Source organism: Aristolochia californica, unplaced genomic scaffold, assembly GCF_029961685.1.
Source record: "Aristolochia californica isolate CCGP_79_NKW_82.1479 unplaced genomic scaffold, dmAriCali1.0.hap1 SCAF_7, whole genome shotgun sequence".
NCBI classification, from domain to species: domain Eukaryota; kingdom Viridiplantae; phylum Streptophyta; class Magnoliopsida; order Piperales; family Aristolochiaceae; genus Aristolochia; species Aristolochia californica.
The window spans coordinates 3,787,428-3,806,551 of NW_027182268.1; the positions used below are offsets into that span (position 1 = coordinate 3,787,428).

The window sequence follows — 19,124 nt, forward strand, 5'->3', positions numbered from 1 at the left end:
TAGGTTCAAGAATCCTCATCGCCTTCAGATCATGAGGTAACTGATCTCCATCTTCCAATTACTATTCATAATGGTGTCTATTTGTCCACTCGTCTTTCATTGTCCAATTATCTATCCTTTGATTCATTATCTACTAGGTGTAAACAATTTACTTTGTCCTTGTCTTCTTGTACCGTTTCTTCTTCTGTACAGGATGCTCTCTTGTCTCCTCAGTGGAAGCATGCTATCGATATCGAGATGGAGGCATTGACTAACAAAGGTACATAGAGTTTATGTCATGCACCTTCAGGTGCTACTATTGTGGGTTGTTGTTGGGTATACATTGTTAAATACATAGTGGATGATTCTATTGAGAGATATAAAACTCATTTGGTTGTTAAAGGGTATACCCAGACACGATTTTAGTGTTTTTTAGACATTCTCAATAGTTGCTAGATTGACCTTTGTCCGTAATCTTGAATCTATTGTTGTCAACCAAGATTGACCTCTATTCTAGTTAGACATTAAGAACGCTTTCTTATATAGTGATTTAGAAGAGGTATGCATGGAGCAACCTCCTAGGTATGTTGCTCAGGGGAGACTAGAAAGTTGTGCAAGTTGAAGAGGTAATTTATGGACTTAAACAAAGTCCTAGGGCATGGTTAGAAAAATTCAGCCAAGTAGTGATGTCCTTTGGGTTTTCTCTGAGCCACTGTGATCATTCTCTGTTTGTCATGAAAAAGCCATCTAGAATTTTAGTTTCTTCTAGTGTATGTTGATGATATTGATCTACCGGGGAGTGATACTAAAGGTATTGAAGATGTAAAGTAGCACCTTGCAAAACATTTTCAGACCAAAGATCTGGGTTCTTTAAAATACTTCCTTGGAATAGAAGTTGCTAGAAGCAAGACAGGAATTGTGGTAACACAAAAGAAGTATGTTACAAATATAGTACAAGATTATGGTCTATTGGGTGCAAAGCCTGTAGAAACACCCATGGAAGTTGACAATGACCTTCAACATGAAAGGAGTGACGAGCACAAGTATACAACCATATTTCGAAGATTAGTTAGGAAATGCTACTATCACTCGATCTGCGACATCTTTTTCTATTAGTGTGGTAAGCCATCTCATGGAACATCCACATAAGGTGCATTTAGAGGCTGCTTAGAGAATACTAAAGTATTTAAAAGTGTCACTGAAAAGGTTGTTCTTTAAAACTAGCAATTATTTGAAAATAGAAGCTTTTTCATATGCTAAATATGCTGGATACAAACTTGTTAGAAAGTCTACAACTGGGTATTGTGCATTTTTAGGGGAAATTGTGGGCTAAAAAAAGTAAAAAACAAAATATAGTGGCCCAATCTAGTACAAAACTGAGTATAAAACTATGACTCAAACTGTCTGTAAGTTAAAAGTGGGTGAGATTGGTACTTAAAGAGTTAAGATTGCAAGTTGATGAACCTATGACCATGTATTGTGATAATCAAACAGTTATTATTATTGTGGTCAACCCAATGTTTCATAAGAGGACCAAACATATAGAAGTTGACTATCTGTGAGTTAAAGTGGGCGAGATTGGTGCTTAAAGAGTTAAGTTTGGGGGGGGGGGGGGGGGGGGGGGGGGATTAAATGTAGTGTAAAAGGCAGTTTGGTCATTTTACATAGTTTGTACATTTTAAATTGAGTGTCATCAGGTTTAGTATGTTCAGATGAGTCTATGGTCAAAGTTTTATGTTGTTTGGAGGTGTAGTTATGGAGATATAAGAAGTTATATGTAAGAGGGGCAAAGTGGTCATTGTTTCTCTAAAACACTTAAGTGAATAAGAGGGATGGGGGTCGATTTTTTGATCCATGGAGAGCAAACTCACGCTCTCTTCCAGCACTTCTCCTCCTCTCATCGTCATGCTCTCTTCTCTCATACTTCTAAATTCTCATAACTTCACCCTTATCATTTCTATGTTTTTATCTATTTGCTATTTTTTTAATAGCTACAAAAAAAATACTTTCTATCCTTCAAGTTTTACCAATTAAACTTGAATCCTATTTGTAGTTTTCTTAGTTGTTGTTGAAATCTATGTTACCCACATTCTAAAAGAAGTATTCAATTGGTCACTCCTTGAATCTAAAGAACCATGTTGCATCATTACCCTATTAGGAAATCTGAAAAGGAGTTGTCTCTTTATTCTTTCATCTCACTTTTCTCTTCAAATTGAACTAAGTTTACATCAATATCCTTTCTCAAACTGTTTTCCAACTGCATAAACAAGTATGTTAATTCTCATTGGTTACAGGAAAAACACATGGGATACTTATTGGTTGCTAACGAGTAAGGGTGGGAATCGGGTAAGGTTTTCACAGGGAACCTAACCCGAAAACCTCGGGTTCGGATTTTGGGTTTCACCCCATGGGTTGGAGCGGGAAGGAAAAAAACCTGTTGGGTTTCAGATTGGGGATGGGTTTTCCCAAACCCGACCAGCAAGGAAGAGACAAGGGTGGGGAGGGAAATGAGTCAAATTTACAGGGACGAGGCAAGGATGGGTCGGGTTTAAGTTAGGTTTATGGGAGCGGGGCGGGGATGGAGTCGGGTTTAAGTCGGATTTATAGATACAGGGTGGGGTTGGGGTTGTGGGGATGGTGCTCAGGTCGGGGTCAGGTTTGACGTTTCGGGTTTGGGTTTCATGGTCGGATTCGGGATTGAATTCGGTTTTCGGAAAACCCCACCCGCGCCCACCCCTACTAATGAGCAACCGGTGTCGATTCCCTTTGCTTTTATGTATATCTAAGGTTGAAGTTATTAAACGACAGAACTCATTTTGAAATTTTACTCAAACCTCAAACAGCAAACATCCAAAATGGTTTCTAAAACTAGATTAGGTAGTTAGAAATGACAGACAAGAGAAGATCCTCCAATCAAACAATAAAGAATATCAAACTACATAGGAATTATAATACATAAGCAAAATAAATGAAGAAATGAAAAGTCTAAACATACAGTTTTCACATCTTCAGTTTTATAATCTATGACACGATCAACTCCCAGCTCTTTGAGCATTGCAGCCTTTTTCTGACCACCACAGGTTGCAACAACCTTATTTCCAGCTAATTTTGCGAGCTGCATTTATAATTTCTCAATATTAGCAACAAAATCTTACCAGAAAACATGTCTAAAATTTGCTGGCCATGAGCAGACATGGAAAAATCAGTGACATATTGAACGTTATGCAGCAAGAAAATGTCAGGAAGGGTGAAGAAAAAATACTGCAATGCAGATGTTAGACCAACCATGTTCTATGGAGCAGAATGTTGGACAGTGAAGAAACAATTTCTATGTAAAATGAGAATGTCAAAGATGACAAAGTTGGGATGGATACGCAGGAAAACCAGGAAAAGTAATAGATAAACAAAGTAGAACAATAGCAAATGATAAAATAAGAAAGTCATTTCAGATGGTTAATGCATGGTCTATGGAAGCTTAATTATGAACTAGTGAGGAGGATTAAAGCAGGTCAATTGACAGCTGGGAAATAGAGGAAGACTCAAAATAAGAAGGATGGAAGTTGTGAAAAAAGTCTCGGAGAAGGAGATTTAACAACTGAACTATAAATAGCAGAGCAGGAGGGGAGAATAATTTACGAAGATGATTCTCACATAGTAGGAGTGAGGCTCTCTTTCTCGGTGGTGATACTTATATACCAGCATATATAGTAAAACTTATTTTTAAATGACGTGGAAGAACAAAAAGGAAAAAGATTCAGATAGATATCCTGTTAACCTGTAAAATTGTAAAGATTTATTTGGAAGTTGATCTACAACAGAAACATTAAAAACACTCTTGTTGACTACATATTTACAAGTTCATAAAATACCTGGACTGCAAACTGTCCTGTGCCACCAGCCGCAGCAGTAACAAGGACCACTTTCCCAGATTTCATACGTGCAGCCTACAGGTTCAACTTGTGACTAAAATGTTTTTTAATGTATAAAGATAATATATATAACTTGCAATTAGAAATATCAAACCTTCTCAAAAGCAATAGATGCTGTGAGCCCAGATGTCAGCATGGCTAACACCTCTGGATCAGGTCTTGGTACCAAAAGGATATGCTTTGCAGGAACCTAAATTTGAAGATACCCAAAAATAATGTTTGTAAGATCCGAGTGCAAAGTAATGAGAGCAGTAGTTGAAACGAAAAAAAAAAAAAAACTGTTGATCTAAGTTGAATGTTCAAAATGAAACCAACTAAAGCATATAGAGATTTACAAAGAAACTACTTACCAGCATGAACTCTGCATAGCCACCAAAACTCATGGTTGCAATAGCCATGCCCACTTTCAAGCCTTCCACTGAATCACCAATAGCAGCAATCAAGCCCACAGCCTGAAACATATATTATGAGATAATGGTTGAATAGTTAGTCCAATTTTGGGAGCACAACAGTGTCCTGGTTTTTATAGCATTTATGTCTTGTGCCAAGAAGCTAATTTCTATGCCCCTCTGAAGCCGTAAGACTCATTCATCAAAGCTTTAACCCACTATTCCTTTTTAGTTTTTCTTTTCTTAATGGCTCAGGTAAAGTCACCCCAACGACGATAGAATGTGGTATGCCTCAATTTTTTTACACAAATCACTCCAAAAAGGAGTTTTTTTCAGCACAACGGGATGGTCTAGATCCTATATACATGCTTAAATTCTATAAATATTGAGCAAACCATCTACTACATAAATTAAAGAAAAAGAGACCTGTGTACATTGTAAAACATCACATATCATGGATAAAGAAGTCGTTACTAAAGCAGATCCTTCTTATCTAGTCACGGCCTTACAGTTTACTCACTTCAAATCCAGCATCAAAAGGAAGATGAGAAAGCTGCTCCTTGTCCGAACTCTTGAAATAACGTCCAGATGTAAAATTCACCTGTCAGTTACATCTGCCAGGTTAGTTGCGGTAGAAGTTTGATACAAGTATCATTACATTGCTAGTATAATTTTTCCAGACAAGAAAAGATTCAAACACAATGTTTTATTGTTTAACTAGATAATCAATTCTCTCAGAATCAAGAACTTACATCACTAGCATTTACACCAGCATGCAGGATTTTTACAAGCACATGTTGAGATTGAACGGGGAGACTTAGATGTGTCCGTACAATTTTTGTAGCTCTCCGAAAATTGTGAGAGAGGGTATGAACAACTCTAAAAAACAGATAGCATATTATGGGTTACCAAACCAACCAAAAAAAAAAAAAAAAAAACCACAAATGGAAAGAAACATTAAAGGGTTTATAAAACTCAATAAATGCAGTTTTCTTTTCTGTTAAAGTTCAGTCAGTCACAAAACTAACCAAAAAAAATCACATATTGAAAGAAACATTAAAGGATTTATAAAACTCAATAAATGGAGTTTTGTTTTCTGTTAAAGTTGGGTCTGAGTCCATCCCAAAATTGTTAGCCAAAATTAGGAAGCCTATTCCAAAACTAATAACCATAGAGTTTTTCCTAATAGTAACCGATATGGGATTATTCCCACTTACATTCTCTCTCATGTCCAAACCTAAACAAATTGACAACAAGTCTGAGATGTGTACAACATAAATGGGGCACAAACTAGTCTTAATAGAACAAACAGCCTTTTCTACCATGTTAAAGATGGATCCAGGTCCATTCCAAAATTGCTATCTATAGTTAGGAAGCCTTTTCTCTAACAAAAAATCATAGGAAAAAAGGAGTATTGACCTAAATCCATCTAAACTAGGTGCACCCAACTTTTAGTTTAACAATCAAATTAAAACCAAATGATGCAAATCTTATTTATTTTTATTCTATATTTACTTCTTGTGAGAAAATCAGCTCAAAGGCATTTCGGTCATTTTAAATGTTTGGTTATTTTATATTGTTGCACTTTCTTATTTTGCATGTTTGATTTAGTCTATGTATAAATTTTTACATTCATAGGAAGTGTATAATGGGAGATATAAGGGAATAAGTGATTTTATGTAAAGAGGGGTATTTTTTAAAATTGTGCAATTAAGCTCAATAAATAGTGCACGACCCCCAAAGCAGCTCATTCAAGAGCTCCTCTCAAACTCTCTTCTCCCTTTCATTCTCTCTCTACCTTCAAGTTTTTCATATTTTACATTTCGCATCCCATACAAACATGATTCATGTTCACCTAAGTTCTTTCTTATTTTTATTAATTTTTAATGATAAAATAGAGGAAATGGCATTAAAGTAAATATTATAAAATAAATAGCATTCTTGTAAAATGTGACTTTAAAAAAAAAAGAAAAAATCGGGTGCAATCAATGTTGCCTGGACTTGAGTCCAGCCACTTTTCCCACATAACCGTATGAAGAATGACTCCCATTAACATTTTGAATATATTGTTCTTCCCTTCAGAAATACTCCAATAATGGTTTCTAATTTTTTCTAGGTTTATATGGTGACATATCATAATATACATCCAAGATTTGAATTATAAAACTCAGAGACAGAACTGATAAGAAAGAGGTCCTTACATCTTTTCAAAATTCTGAGGTATTACCAAACTAGAGCTGTTATAGGAGGAGGATCTGCTTTTGGATTGTCTAGGATTTGCTAGGTACTTTTTTTCTTCCTCAGGTGTTGGCCAGTACTCAAAACCCCTACGTTTGGTGATCCACAAACATTTTCCTGTTTTGCTTTCATCTGTTATTAGCTCAAAAGCACCTGCAAATAAAGCCAACTATCATGAATAAATTGGGATGAAGAACAACAGAGATTATTCGTCATTCCATAAGTGCCATTAGTCAGTGCACAAAGTAGTTTATGTGGTATATGGTGTGTACAGTAATTCAGCATAAAAGGGGTCATAAAGTAAAAGGTCAATATAAAAAGCTTACAGTCATGGAAGACAGCAAGGTTTGAGCCAAAAGTTAATTATTTGAATCATGCCCAAAACACCTCAGTAATTTAGTCAACTCAATGTGCCACAGAGTCAAAAGAGGATTTGTGAACTAATCAAATGACTTAGACATTTTGGCTTTACCCCAACCATCAAAATGAATATCATCTCATAAATGGTTCCAAACAGTACAATAAATTGATGCTCTAGGAATTTTGGAAAACTAACATTGTGTGCACAGAAATTATCTGTGGTAATATTTTTTTTAAATAATATTTGGTAATATAGCATGTCTGAATCACATCGGCATCCTTTTTTCATTTCTAAGGAGATAAAAAAGAATTCATATTTTTATATTTGTTAAAATACAAGTTCAGGGGTATTTTAGTCATTTCCTATATTATATTTTTCTCTCATATTATGTCTATTAGATAGACAATGTCTTAGTATGTCTATGGTTCAATTTTTATTCGATTTAAAGGTGTATTTAGAAGATATATAAGTTTGTGGATGCCCCCTTTGTTCTTTTATAAAGTTTCACTTAAAGCCCTGATTAAAAGAAAGGAGACGTGCTTTGTCCATCACGTACTCCAAGGCAGCAAGGCTGCTCTTCTCCCTTTTTTTCTATTTTCTTCCCCAAATCTTATATTTGTCCTGGTATTAGAGCAATAACGCACATCTTGGACTGTTTTCTTTCAATTTTATGGATCTTTTCTCCATCTCCAGCAACTCCTTTGAAGGTCCCAGATTTCTAGACCAGTAAAGTAAAAATTTCAAAAATTTCCTTTTTTTTGTCTGTCATAACCTCTTGGTTAATAGCCCCTGCTTCTAATTGAATGATTATTGGGATTTAGAGTCTTTTGATGATCCTAATTTAAAGAAATTCTTCAATTTTGTTTGCGTCATCATCCCTAATGCTTGTTTCATCCTGATTTCTTGAAACTGGACCATTCTTTCTTCAATTTGTGGTCATAATTGTTGATCTTGAGTGCCAATCCTTGGAAATTGACTACATTGGATGCTGAATTGCCCTAATTGACTCAGTTGTGGGGCCCACTTAACTGCATAGGCATAGAATTTTGGGGGAGAAGTGTTCCCATTGATTAATTGACGCATTATTGTACTGAATTATGGTAGTTTGTGGTGTTCAATGGCTGAATCCAACAGACAAGTTGCTAGCCAGAGGACCACTGAGAGCTTAGATGTGAAATTCTCTCAACCTGTTCAAATAACAATGATCCAGTTGAATGGATCCAATTATGTGAACAGGTCAAGATTAGTTTTGATGCATTTGAGGGCCAAAGGGATGGCAAAATACATAACAGATGATCCTTTGATACCTATTACTGAAGAGTGGGTGGCAAAAGACAATTTAGTGATGACCTGGTTGGCCAATAGTATGGAGTCATGCTTCAGTGACCAAATTTTGAGTTGTAATACCGCTAAGGCAATGTGGAGTACCTTAGCATTTATTTTATTTCAAGAAAATAACTTGTCAATAATCTATTAATTGTAAGTGAAATATTTTTAACATTGTAAAGTTGGGTCCAAGGCCTATCCCAAAATGACTAGCCAACTTAGGAAACCTCTATCCCAACTAATAAACTCAAAATCTTTGTACTCACTAATCCATGTGGGACTATTCCTTAACACTCCCCCTCACGTGCATGCCCTCTTTTGTGACTCAACAAGTGGATAATTTAGGTATAGGCCCACTTTTGTGGCTATACAAGTGGGATAATTTAGGTGTAGGCTTTTTTTTTTTTGTGGCTCTACAAGTGGGATAATTTAAGTGTAGGCTTTTTTTTTTTTTGTGGCTCTACAAGTGGATAATATAGGTTTAGGCCATCTTTTGTGGCTCTACAAGTGGATAATTTAGGTGTAGGCCATCTTTTGTGGCTCTACAAGTGGGTAATTTAGGTGTAGGCCCACATATGAGAACCTGCTCTGATACCATGTGGAGTTGGGTCCAAGGCCCATCCCAAAATGATTATCCAACTTAGGAAGCCTCTTTCCCAACTAATAAACTCAAGATCTTTGTACTCACTAATCCATGTGGGACTATTTCTTAACAAACATGAAGTGTGGAAGTAGATCACCGACATATTACTTCACTAAGACGAGAGAATACTACAGAAAATCAGCACATTCCATCAGTTTACTGTGAATGTTGAAGACATTCATAAAAAAGAGAATCGAATTCAACTAGCCTAGTTTTAAGATGGTTTGGGCTCTAAGTATGATGCCATTCGAGCTCAGTTGTTAGCCAATAAAGATGTCACCGCCCTAGAGCAGGCTTTTAATATAGTTCTTCGGGCTGAAGGTGCAGTAATGAATATAAATGACTCAAGTGGAAATCTCTCTGATGCAATTGCTCTTAACCTCCAATCGTCTACTGGTAAGCCTGATGGTCAGTTTCTTGGAGGTAATAATTGAGGTAGAGGTCGCTCCTTCTCTACCTGTGGTCGTAGTTAGAATGATGGGGGGGGGGGGGGGGGGAGGATAGGAAATGTGTTCACTAGGGTGGGTTAAACCATACTTCTGAAAAATGTTGGGAGAAATTTCGTAAGCCTAGCTGGGCTAATTCTATAATCACAGACAAGGGTGCCTCTTGACATATTGGCTCTTATGAAGAAATTCACCAATTAGTAGAATGACTGGGCTAGCTGACTGTATCATCTACTAGTTCTTTGACTGTTGAGACTAATCCTTCATCAAGTGCCACAATGGCGAGTACAGGTCTGATTGCATTGCATGTGTCACATTCTCCCTCCTGAAGATTCAGGATCCTCTACACACATGTCAAGTATGCCCTCCTAATTTCAGTCCATTAATCCGTCTCATTTATATTGTCAAGTTACTTTAGCTGATGGATCCACCTCTCCTATTCAAGGGGAGTGTATTGTTCACACTACCCCACATATGTCCTTAGATTCCGTTCTATTTGTTCCAAAGTTTCCAGTCAATCTCTTGTTTGTGAGTCATACTACTAAATCATTAAATTGTTTAGTAACATTTTATCCTATTTCCTGTGTTTTCCAGGACTTGCAGACAAAGAGGACAATTGGTTTAAGACATGAAAAGGGAGGGCTCTATATACTGGATGATGTATTTGTTTCTCGAGTTGTTGCAATCACTACTGCAAATTCTTCCTACTTGTGGCATTTGTGTTTGGGACATCCATCACCAGTTAAGTTGCATCAGTCTTTCCCTTCTTTCCCAATAAATATTTCATTTGATCACAAGTCTTATCAACTAGGAAAGCATCCACGATCTAGTTTTCCTATAGTTCTAATCGTGGCACCAAATTATTTGAATTAGTTCACTTTGATGTAAAGGGTCCATGTCGAATTTTTAGTCTGTTTGGTTTCTGTAAAAGATGTGAAACTTGAAGATGGAGAGAGAGAGGAGAGGGAGAGAAGATGGAAGTAGCTTTGAATGAACTGGTTTCGAGGTCGTGCAGGACCTCCAATTCTATTTATTAGGTTTAGTAGGACAAATTACAAAAATGTCCCTCTTTACATAAAAATCACTTATTCCCTTATCTCCGATTTTACTCTTCTTATGAATTTAAAATTTTGTACATAGACTAAATCAAACATGTTGAGTAAGACGGTGCAGTAATATAAAATGTCAAGCTAGAGTATATATATCCATGAGGCCTACTTTTCACAGAAAATCATGAATTCACGCTTCCCTAATGCCTTAGTAAAAACATTTCCAAGCTGATCTGCCGATCGCACATACAGGGTGATCACTTCTTTTTTCATCGCAACATCTTTGACAAATTGACAATCCTCTTCTCTGTGTTTTATCCTTTCATGAAAAATTGGATTGTTGGCAATTAATATAGCGGCATGGTTATCAAAAAGCATAGTCATGGCTTCCTTTTGATGAAAGCCCAACTCCCTAGATATTGATCTCACCCACATGAGCTTGCTAACAATATGTGTCATAGCTTTGTATTTCGCTTATGCGTTGGATCTAGCGACCATATTCTGCTTCTTACTCTTCTAGTTGATTAAATTGCAACCTAAAAGGACACAATAGCTTGTAGTTGATTTTATGTCTAGCTTTGACCCAATACACTCTACATCAAAGAAAACCTTAATTTTCAAGTGACCATTATTTCTCAAGAAGAGAAATTTTCCTTGTGCTCCCTTGAGATATCTCAAAATTCTTTACGCTACTTCTAGGTGGACCTTCCATGGGTGTTCCATAAATTGACTTACTACACCCATTGCAAATGATATATCAGGGCACAAACTATAGCATATATAAGCTTCCCAACTAGTCTCATAAATAGTATTTTATCATTCAATTCTGCACTCTAGTCATCATGCAGGTTATGTCCAACTTCCATCGGCGTATCTACTGGTTTAGCTCCCAATAATCCATACTCATGTAGCATATCGGTTATATACTTTCTTTGAGATAACACTAGTCATTTGCTTCTTGCAACTTCAACTCCCAAAAAAATAGTTCAACACCCCCAAGTCTTTCGGAAGTGAGTAGCAAGTAGGCTTTTAACTTCTTCAATTTCAGAGGTATCACTGCCAAACAATATAATATCATCTACATATACAAGCAAAACTATGATCCCAGAAGGCTTTTTAATTACAAAGAGCGAATGATTGTAGTGGCTTCTAGAGAAGCCCATAGACATATAGACCACTCTTGAGTAATAGCAATAGATACCAGAATACGTATTAAGGACAGCTGAGCAACTAGGGAAAGGTTTCAAACACATCTACGCCATAAGTTTGTGTGCACCCTTTGGCCACCAAACGAGTTTTATATCTCTCAACTGAACCATCAACTTTGTATTTGACTATATACACCAATCTATAGCCAACCATTGCAACACCTGAAGGTAACTCACATAACTGTCAGGTTCCTCGCTCTAATAATGCAACCATCTCAGCATCCGTGGCACTGAAGGAATAGTGCAAACAAAAATGGACAATGTAAACTTCCTGTAGTTGTCAGGAAATGGTCACATGACACAAAATGAGACAATGGATGACGAGTAACTTTCCGAACACTTTTCCCTAAAACAATGGGAAGGTGTAAATCACTTACCTCAGGATCCGTAGATGAAGATGAGTCATGCCCTGCATGAGAGAGAAGGTCGTAGGTTGAGAGGGATGCAATTGTCGAAGCTGATAGACCTGCAATGGTTTCTCAACAAAGGTATTTAGCGTAGATCCAAAACAATCATCAACCGGCAGAGGAATAACTGACTCAGGAACTGGGGAAGAAGATGGTACATTAATAGAAGTAGTAGACTCAAAAAAGGAAGTATCCTTAAAAAAGGGGACATTAGCGGATATAAATGTTTTTCTAGTAGATGGACAACAACATTTGTATACCTTTTGTGTACGGGAATACCCAAGGGAGATACTTTTAATTGCTTGAGGAGACAACTTATCCTTAGATGATCCCAAAAACGTGAGTAAAACAAATACATCCAAAGACACGAGGAGAGAGAAAACAATGGAGCCAAAGACAACACAAACTGAATAAGAACTTTACCTATTGATCAAGAAACATGCCATAAGCATCGTGTCACCCCAATACTGTTCAGGAACCTTCATTTGCTACATCATAAGTGCAAGCCACTTCTAGTAAATAATTATTCTTATGCTCCGCTACTCCATTTTGTTGTGGAGTAAAACGCACACGAAGTCTAATGAATGAACCCTTTACTTCGACAATAAATATCAAACTTATGATTCATAAATTTAAGACCATCTTCAGTATGAAAATTATTAACGGAGGCCAACAATTGATTCTTTATTTCATTGTAAAATTTTTTGAATACATCAAATGTTATCAAGTTGATTTGTATTTATGAATTATAATAAGGGAGGGCACTATTGTAATTTCTTGTAGATTATAACTTAACCTATGTATATCTATGTATCGGGAGGAAATAGTAAACATCGAAATCAATCTTTGGGAAAATCCTTTTGTCATGGTACCAGAGCTTCGTTTCGCACCCTGATTTTTTTTTCGAGCTTTTTCGGCGGTCTCGGTTTGGTATTGGAGAAATCGGTTCGGCGTTGTGCTCTCCGAGGTGAGTTCTCTTTCCCTCTTTCTCGGTTCTCGATTTGTAGTGGATTTCGGAGGGTGGGTTTTATTTCGGATTTCGGAGGTTCCTCTCTCGGATTTAGCGGATTTCGGCAACTCCTCTCTCAGGTATTTCGTTTTTTGGTGTTCGACAAGAACATCTTCATTTTGGTTTTGGATTGTTCGTTTTTGGTGTGCGACGGGAGCAACGGTCCACTCCGCGACGATTCTTCTGCTCGGTACCCGTGTCACAGCATCTGCAGCAGCTCTTTCTACCGTTGCAACCACGCAGGCGTGGCTCATATTGGCGTGGGTGCGCACAGTTGTTGGAAACCTTTCCTTGCTGGGTCTTGCAACACCTCTAATAGTTTGTGCCCAAGGTCGCAGGGGCATCTCAAGTTCTAATCTCTCCTTCTGGAGCTATCTCTGGTGTGGAGTTCCCTCACCACTTCTTGTCATTGCAGCAGTAGGCTTATCATGTCATTTGATAAGGTAGACTCGTTCCCTATCCATTTCACGGGTAAAAATTACAGTGCCTGGGAATTTCAGTTTCGTTTATTTGTTATGGGAAAGGAGTTATGGGGTCATATAGATGGGACTGATCCCGCACCTTAGGAGGCCGAGGCTTTGTCCAAGTGGACAGTCAAGGATGCTAGGGTCATGACCTGGATCCTTGGCTCCGTTGAGCCTCACTTTGTTCTCAATTTGCGGCCTTATAGAAATGCAGCTGACATGTGGAGTTACTTGGCCCAAGTTTACCATCAAGACAACACAGCTCGGCGTTTTCAATTGGAGTATGAGATGGCTAATTTCACACAAGGAAGTCTCTCCATCGAGGAATATTTTTCTGGTTTTCAAAACCTTTGGGCTGACTATGCCGACATTGTTCATTCTACTGTTCCCGTTACAGCTCTCTCTGCTATTCAAGCAGTGCATGAAATCAGCCAGAGAGATCAATTCTTGATGAAGCTCCGTTCTGATTTTTGAAATTGCACGGTCTAATCTGATGAATCGTCATCCTGTACCATCTCTAGCTGCTTGTTTCAGTGAACTTCTCTGTGAGGAGCAGCGTCTAGCAACTCAGGCTTGCATCGAACATCGGGCTAACGTTAGTGCCCCTGTCACTGTGGCTTATGCAACCCCGGGGAGGAATAAGGGCCGAGACATGCGTGTTGTTCAGTAGCATCAGTGATCTTTCCCTTACAATTCTATTAAATGCAATGGGTAACGAGGGCACGTCTTCTGAGGTTGGAATCTGTGCCTTAATACTGTCAAACTCAGCACCTAGACCATCAAGAAACTTCACCACCAGTAACTGATTCTGTTGTTTCCTCAATTCCTGCTCATCCATAGTGAATGGATGAAATACATTAATTTCTTGTCAAAGTCCCAAAAAATCACTATAGTATTGTGTAACTGTCTTGTTACCTCTTTTGAGACCAAAGAAATCAGTATATAGTTCATAAACTCGGGATAAATTGCTCTCTTGAGCATACAAGTACTCTAAAGAAACCCACATAGCTTTTGCGGTTTTACAGTGCATCACCTAATTTCTTAAGGTTGAATCAATATTGTTGACAATCCAAGTCATAACTTGGTTGTCTTCTACTTCCCAATCATCAATTGTTGGAATTGGAGGGTCATCTTGTACTTTGTCCTCCTTCTTCCCTTCAAAAACATTCTCACTGATTTGGCCCAATTAAGATAGTTTGGTCCTGTCAACTTCTCAGAGGTCATAAAAACAACAATTTTACCATCAGATCCAGCCATCTCTCTAGATGGTACATAAACTTCACCAAAATTAGCCATTGAATAAGTGTAGAATCACTAAATTATTCAATTTCAATAACCAAACACATCCACGAATTCCAATTATGTGGGCCCCACTTCATAAAAAAGTTAGGCTTAGGGCAGGAATGAGATGTGCACAAGTAAAATATCCATATTAATACAATATTGTTTCAGATAAAAAAATCTTTAAAAAATAGACCTCAATTAAGGCTGACATCAGCATCAAAGTTGATGACACTGGTCTGGGGTAGGTGATGCACATCCCAAGATCAATAAAAATGATCCTTTTTAGGGCAGTTAAAACATGGATAATCCATTTAAAAAAAAACATGGATAATCCTTCAAAAGATGATAGAACCAATAACCCTAAGGCAGGAGAAAGGGAGAAAAATCAATTTTTTACCAACTAGTCACCAAGGTCATCCTGATCAAAAGAAGAGGTTTACTGGCTAAGAAGCACTTCCAGCAACAATACTCTGATACCACGTAGAATATGTGAAACTTGAAGGTGGAGAGAGAGAGAGAGAGGAGAGAGGAGACAGGGAGAAGGAGAAGAGATAGAGTTGAGAGAAGCTCTTGAATGAGTTTTGGGGGTCACGCACAACACCCAATGCTGTTTATTAGGTTTTGTTGTGCAGTTTATAAAAATGCTCCTCTTTATATAACATCACTTATTCCCTTAGAACTCTCATTCTACTCTTCCTATGAATATAAAAATTTGTACATAAGACTAAATCAAACATGCTGAGTACGATAGTGCAATAATATAAAATAACTGATCATGTAAAATGACCAAAATGCCTTGAGCTGATTTTCTCACACAAAACATGCACATGAGAAGAATAGATCAATCACACATGAAACTAGCATAGCCAGAGACGACAGCACAACTTAAGGTATTCATTTTGTCAAAAACTCAGAAAGCTAATCTCTGGAAGTGAAGATACCTTTTACAACCATCTCAATAGGTATGTACCCACCAGTACTTTTAATGAACTCCTGGTTCACCTTTGACGCCAAATCGGTTTCAACAAACTGCAACCAGTCACCATTTAAATGGGTTAATATAGAAATATGGAAACATGTAATTCTCTTCTTACAAGACAGGAAGATAACTGAACCACAGTCATGACCATGGAGCCTTATCCCAACTATATTGGAGTCAACTACATATATCGTACTCTCCATTCTTGTCGATCATTTGCAAACTCCATGATTAGAGGAATCTTCCTTAAAACTTTCATCAACACTTCCATGTCATTTCTTTTGAAAGATCAAGCCGAGGTAAAATAAAGTCTCTTTGGGGTATGGACTGGCCCTCAAGTCTGTAAAAAATGCATATTCTCCTGGTTTTTTTAGAATGGCGAGAATTGCATTTAAAGAAAAAAGGGAGTAAAAATTACAAGTGAGGAACAAGCTAATAAGAGAAGCTAGCTAAAACGAATAACAAAGACCAAAAACTAAGTTTCCTGCTTAGGCCATCTTTAGATTCTTCAATGAATATATATCATCAGCAAAGAAAATACAAAAAAATGGCTTTCTCTTGTATAAGGGTAGTAAGTATAAACATGATAAGTGTGAAAATAACAGGGTTTAGTGCCAGCCTTTGGTGCAAAACCAAAAAGATGAGAAACTCATTTGCATCCCTAGCCATTCGTTTCCCACTTATGCAACCTTATGCATGCTAAATTCAAAATATTATGAACATTTTTTTCTCCATAGTCATAGATGAGGCTAAATCGGAAACCTTTAAATTCTAACCTCTAAGGCCGAGCACCAATTCCTAGTTTTCTTTTCACAATATCTATATCTCCTAACTCGTGATGTAAAACTAAAAGAACTGTAAAATTAATTCTGATAGTAGCTATTAATTAAAAACTGAATGTTATCACTAAAAGAAGAGAGTTCAAGCCAAAATAATCAATTAATCTCACAAATGTAACTTTGTGTTTTTACGATAAATGAGAATTTTTTTAAGAGCAGGAGAAAGGACTATAAATGGGGCACAAAGGCCTAGGACAGTCAAATGCAATTTCAGAATTGAAGAAATTAAAGAAATTTGGCTTCTAATAAACTTATCCCTGATACTAGTGTCATTTAGAGTCCATGAGCTTGATCAGTTCTTTATATATGAATATCCATCTCACTCATACCCGTTTCCCTCATCCAAAGATATCCTGGACACCCATGAGAAGAAAATCAAATCAATCAGCTGCTAGGAGGCAACCCTTCACCTTTTATGAAAATTATGTTCGACAAGGTCATTGGCTTCATTTTTTGGTGTTCGACGGGAACATCCAAAGAGGGTTTAGGGCACGTGTTTTCAGATTTTCGTTTTTGGTGTTCAATGGGAACACCCAGCAGTACAGAGCCTCTATCTCTTGCTGCTTTGTCCGATTCAGTTAGTGAAGGATCTCGGTTGTGCGTTGCTTAGCAGGGCCTTCCCGGTGCATACAGTGAAGCTGCTGTAGAGAAAGCATACCCGGGCTGTGAGCCAGTTCCGTGTGAACAATTTGATACTGCTTTCAATGCTGTTGAAAGATGGCTTGTTGACCGAGCAGTTTTACCTATTGAGAATTCTCTTGGTGGGAGCATTCATCGAAATTATGACCTTTTAATTCGGCATAGATTGCACAGTGTAGGAGAGTTGCAGTTGGTAGTGATAGGGGGTTCCGCGTGATGTTCATTTGATGTTGCTCGATATTTTTGAGCTCTGTGTCTGTAGATACAGAACACCAGCCAAGTGCGTGTACGTAAAGAGAGCAACGAAAGGAAATACAACAGGGTGTTTCTGTTCTGCAATTTGTGGGTTTCTGTCCAGAGAGGGGTCATCTGGATTTTATCATTTCATCTGATAGGTTAGACTCGTTTCCTATCCGTTTCACGTGTACAAATTACACTGCCTGGGAATTTCAGTTTCGTTTATGTTACTAACTATTGCGCCAAAAGACCGGTCTGTTAGCGAAGGCACAACATGCATATTAAAGACAAACACTCCCCCGCACGGGGAACACCCGTGTACAAATGCAAATGCACAATCCCACCTATACGGGGACGGCCAAAGACAAAGTCCCACCTATGCGGGGACGAAACAAACGGGGGGAGCGGGATTCGAACTTGAGACCAACCTGCTCTGATACCATGTTACTAACTATTGCGCCAAAAGACCAGTCTTTTGGCGCAATGGTTAGTAACATTTTATTCGTTATGGGAAAAGAGTTATGGGGTCATATAGATGGGAGTGATCCCGCACCTCGAGAGGCGAGGCTTTGTCCAAGTGGGCAGTGAAGGATGTTAGGGTCATGACCTGGATCCTTGGCTCCGTTGAGCCTCACTTTGTTCTCAATCTGAGGCCTTATAGAAATGCGGCTGACATGTGGAGTTACCTCGCCAAGGTTTACCATCAAGACAACACGGCTCGGCATTTTCAATTGGAGTATGAGATGGCTAATTTCACACAAAGAAGTCTCTCCATTGAGGAATATTTTTTGTGGTTTTCAAAACCTTTGGGTTGACTATGCAAACATTGTTTATTCTAATGTTCCCGTTGCAGCTCTCTCTGCTATTCAAGCAGTGTATGAAACCAACAAGAGAGATCAATTCTTGATGAAGCTCCGTTCCGATTTTGAAATTGCATGGTCTAATCTAATGAATCGTCATCATGTACCATCTCTAGATGCTTGTTTCAGTGAACTTCTTCGTGAGGAGCAGCGTATAGTAACTCAGGCTGGCATGGAACATCGGGCTATTGTTAGTGCCCCTATTACTGTGGCTTATACATCATAGGGGAGGAATAAGGGAAGAGACATGCGTGTTGTTCAGTGCTTTAGTTGTAAAACTTTTGGTCATATTGCTTGGGATTGCCCTAGGAAGTTCTATAACTACTGCAAGAAACAGGGTCATATCATCTCTGTCTGCCCCATTCGACTTGAAAGGAAGCAGGGTATTGCTTATCATGCTTCCGCTGGTGCCTCTAGTTCTACTGCATTGCCTGCTGCCTCGCCGGTTGTTCCTATTCCTGATGCACCTACAACCTCAGTAAACCCGAACATATTCACTCCTGAGATGGTACAACAGATGATAATTTCTGCTTTCTCTACTTTTGGGCTCTCAGGTAATTATAAAGTTTCTTCTAAGCCATGGTATTTTGACTCCGGAGCTTTTAACCATATGACCAATACAGTTGTTTCTCTTTCCAATGTCAAAAATTATGATGGAAATCAAAAAATTAAAACAGCCGATGGCAGGTCTCTCTGCCTATTAGTGTTGTTGGTGATCTTTCCTCTTGCTTAACTGATGTTTTTGTGTCTCCTGACCTCTCCAAAAATCTTATTTCTGTTGGTCAATTGGTGGATAATAATTGTAATGTCCATTTCCCTTGATCTGGTTGTGTTGTGC

At 38.0% G+C, this 19,124-nt stretch overlaps 1 protein-coding gene across 1 annotated transcript in view; it reads right to left on the reverse strand.

The window, feature by feature from the left end:
• Positions 1-19,124, reverse strand: part of LOC137936734 (uncharacterized) — a 30,975-nt gene that overhangs the window by 6,263 nt on the left and 5,588 nt on the right. The window contains exons 6-13 of the mRNA XM_068781593.1: positions 15,674-15,761; positions 6,499-6,688; positions 5,050-5,176; positions 4,818-4,898; positions 4,259-4,360; positions 4,003-4,098; positions 3,849-3,923; positions 2,975-3,094 (exon numbers count right to left, since the gene is read on the reverse strand). Of these exons, the coding sequence (XP_068637694.1) occupies positions 2,975-3,094; positions 3,849-3,923; positions 4,003-4,098; positions 4,259-4,360; positions 4,818-4,898; positions 5,050-5,176; positions 6,499-6,688; positions 15,674-15,761 (879 nt within the window). The remainder of the gene's footprint in view (positions 1-2,974; positions 3,095-3,848; positions 3,924-4,002; positions 4,099-4,258; positions 4,361-4,817; positions 4,899-5,049; positions 5,177-6,498; positions 6,689-15,673; positions 15,762-19,124) is intronic.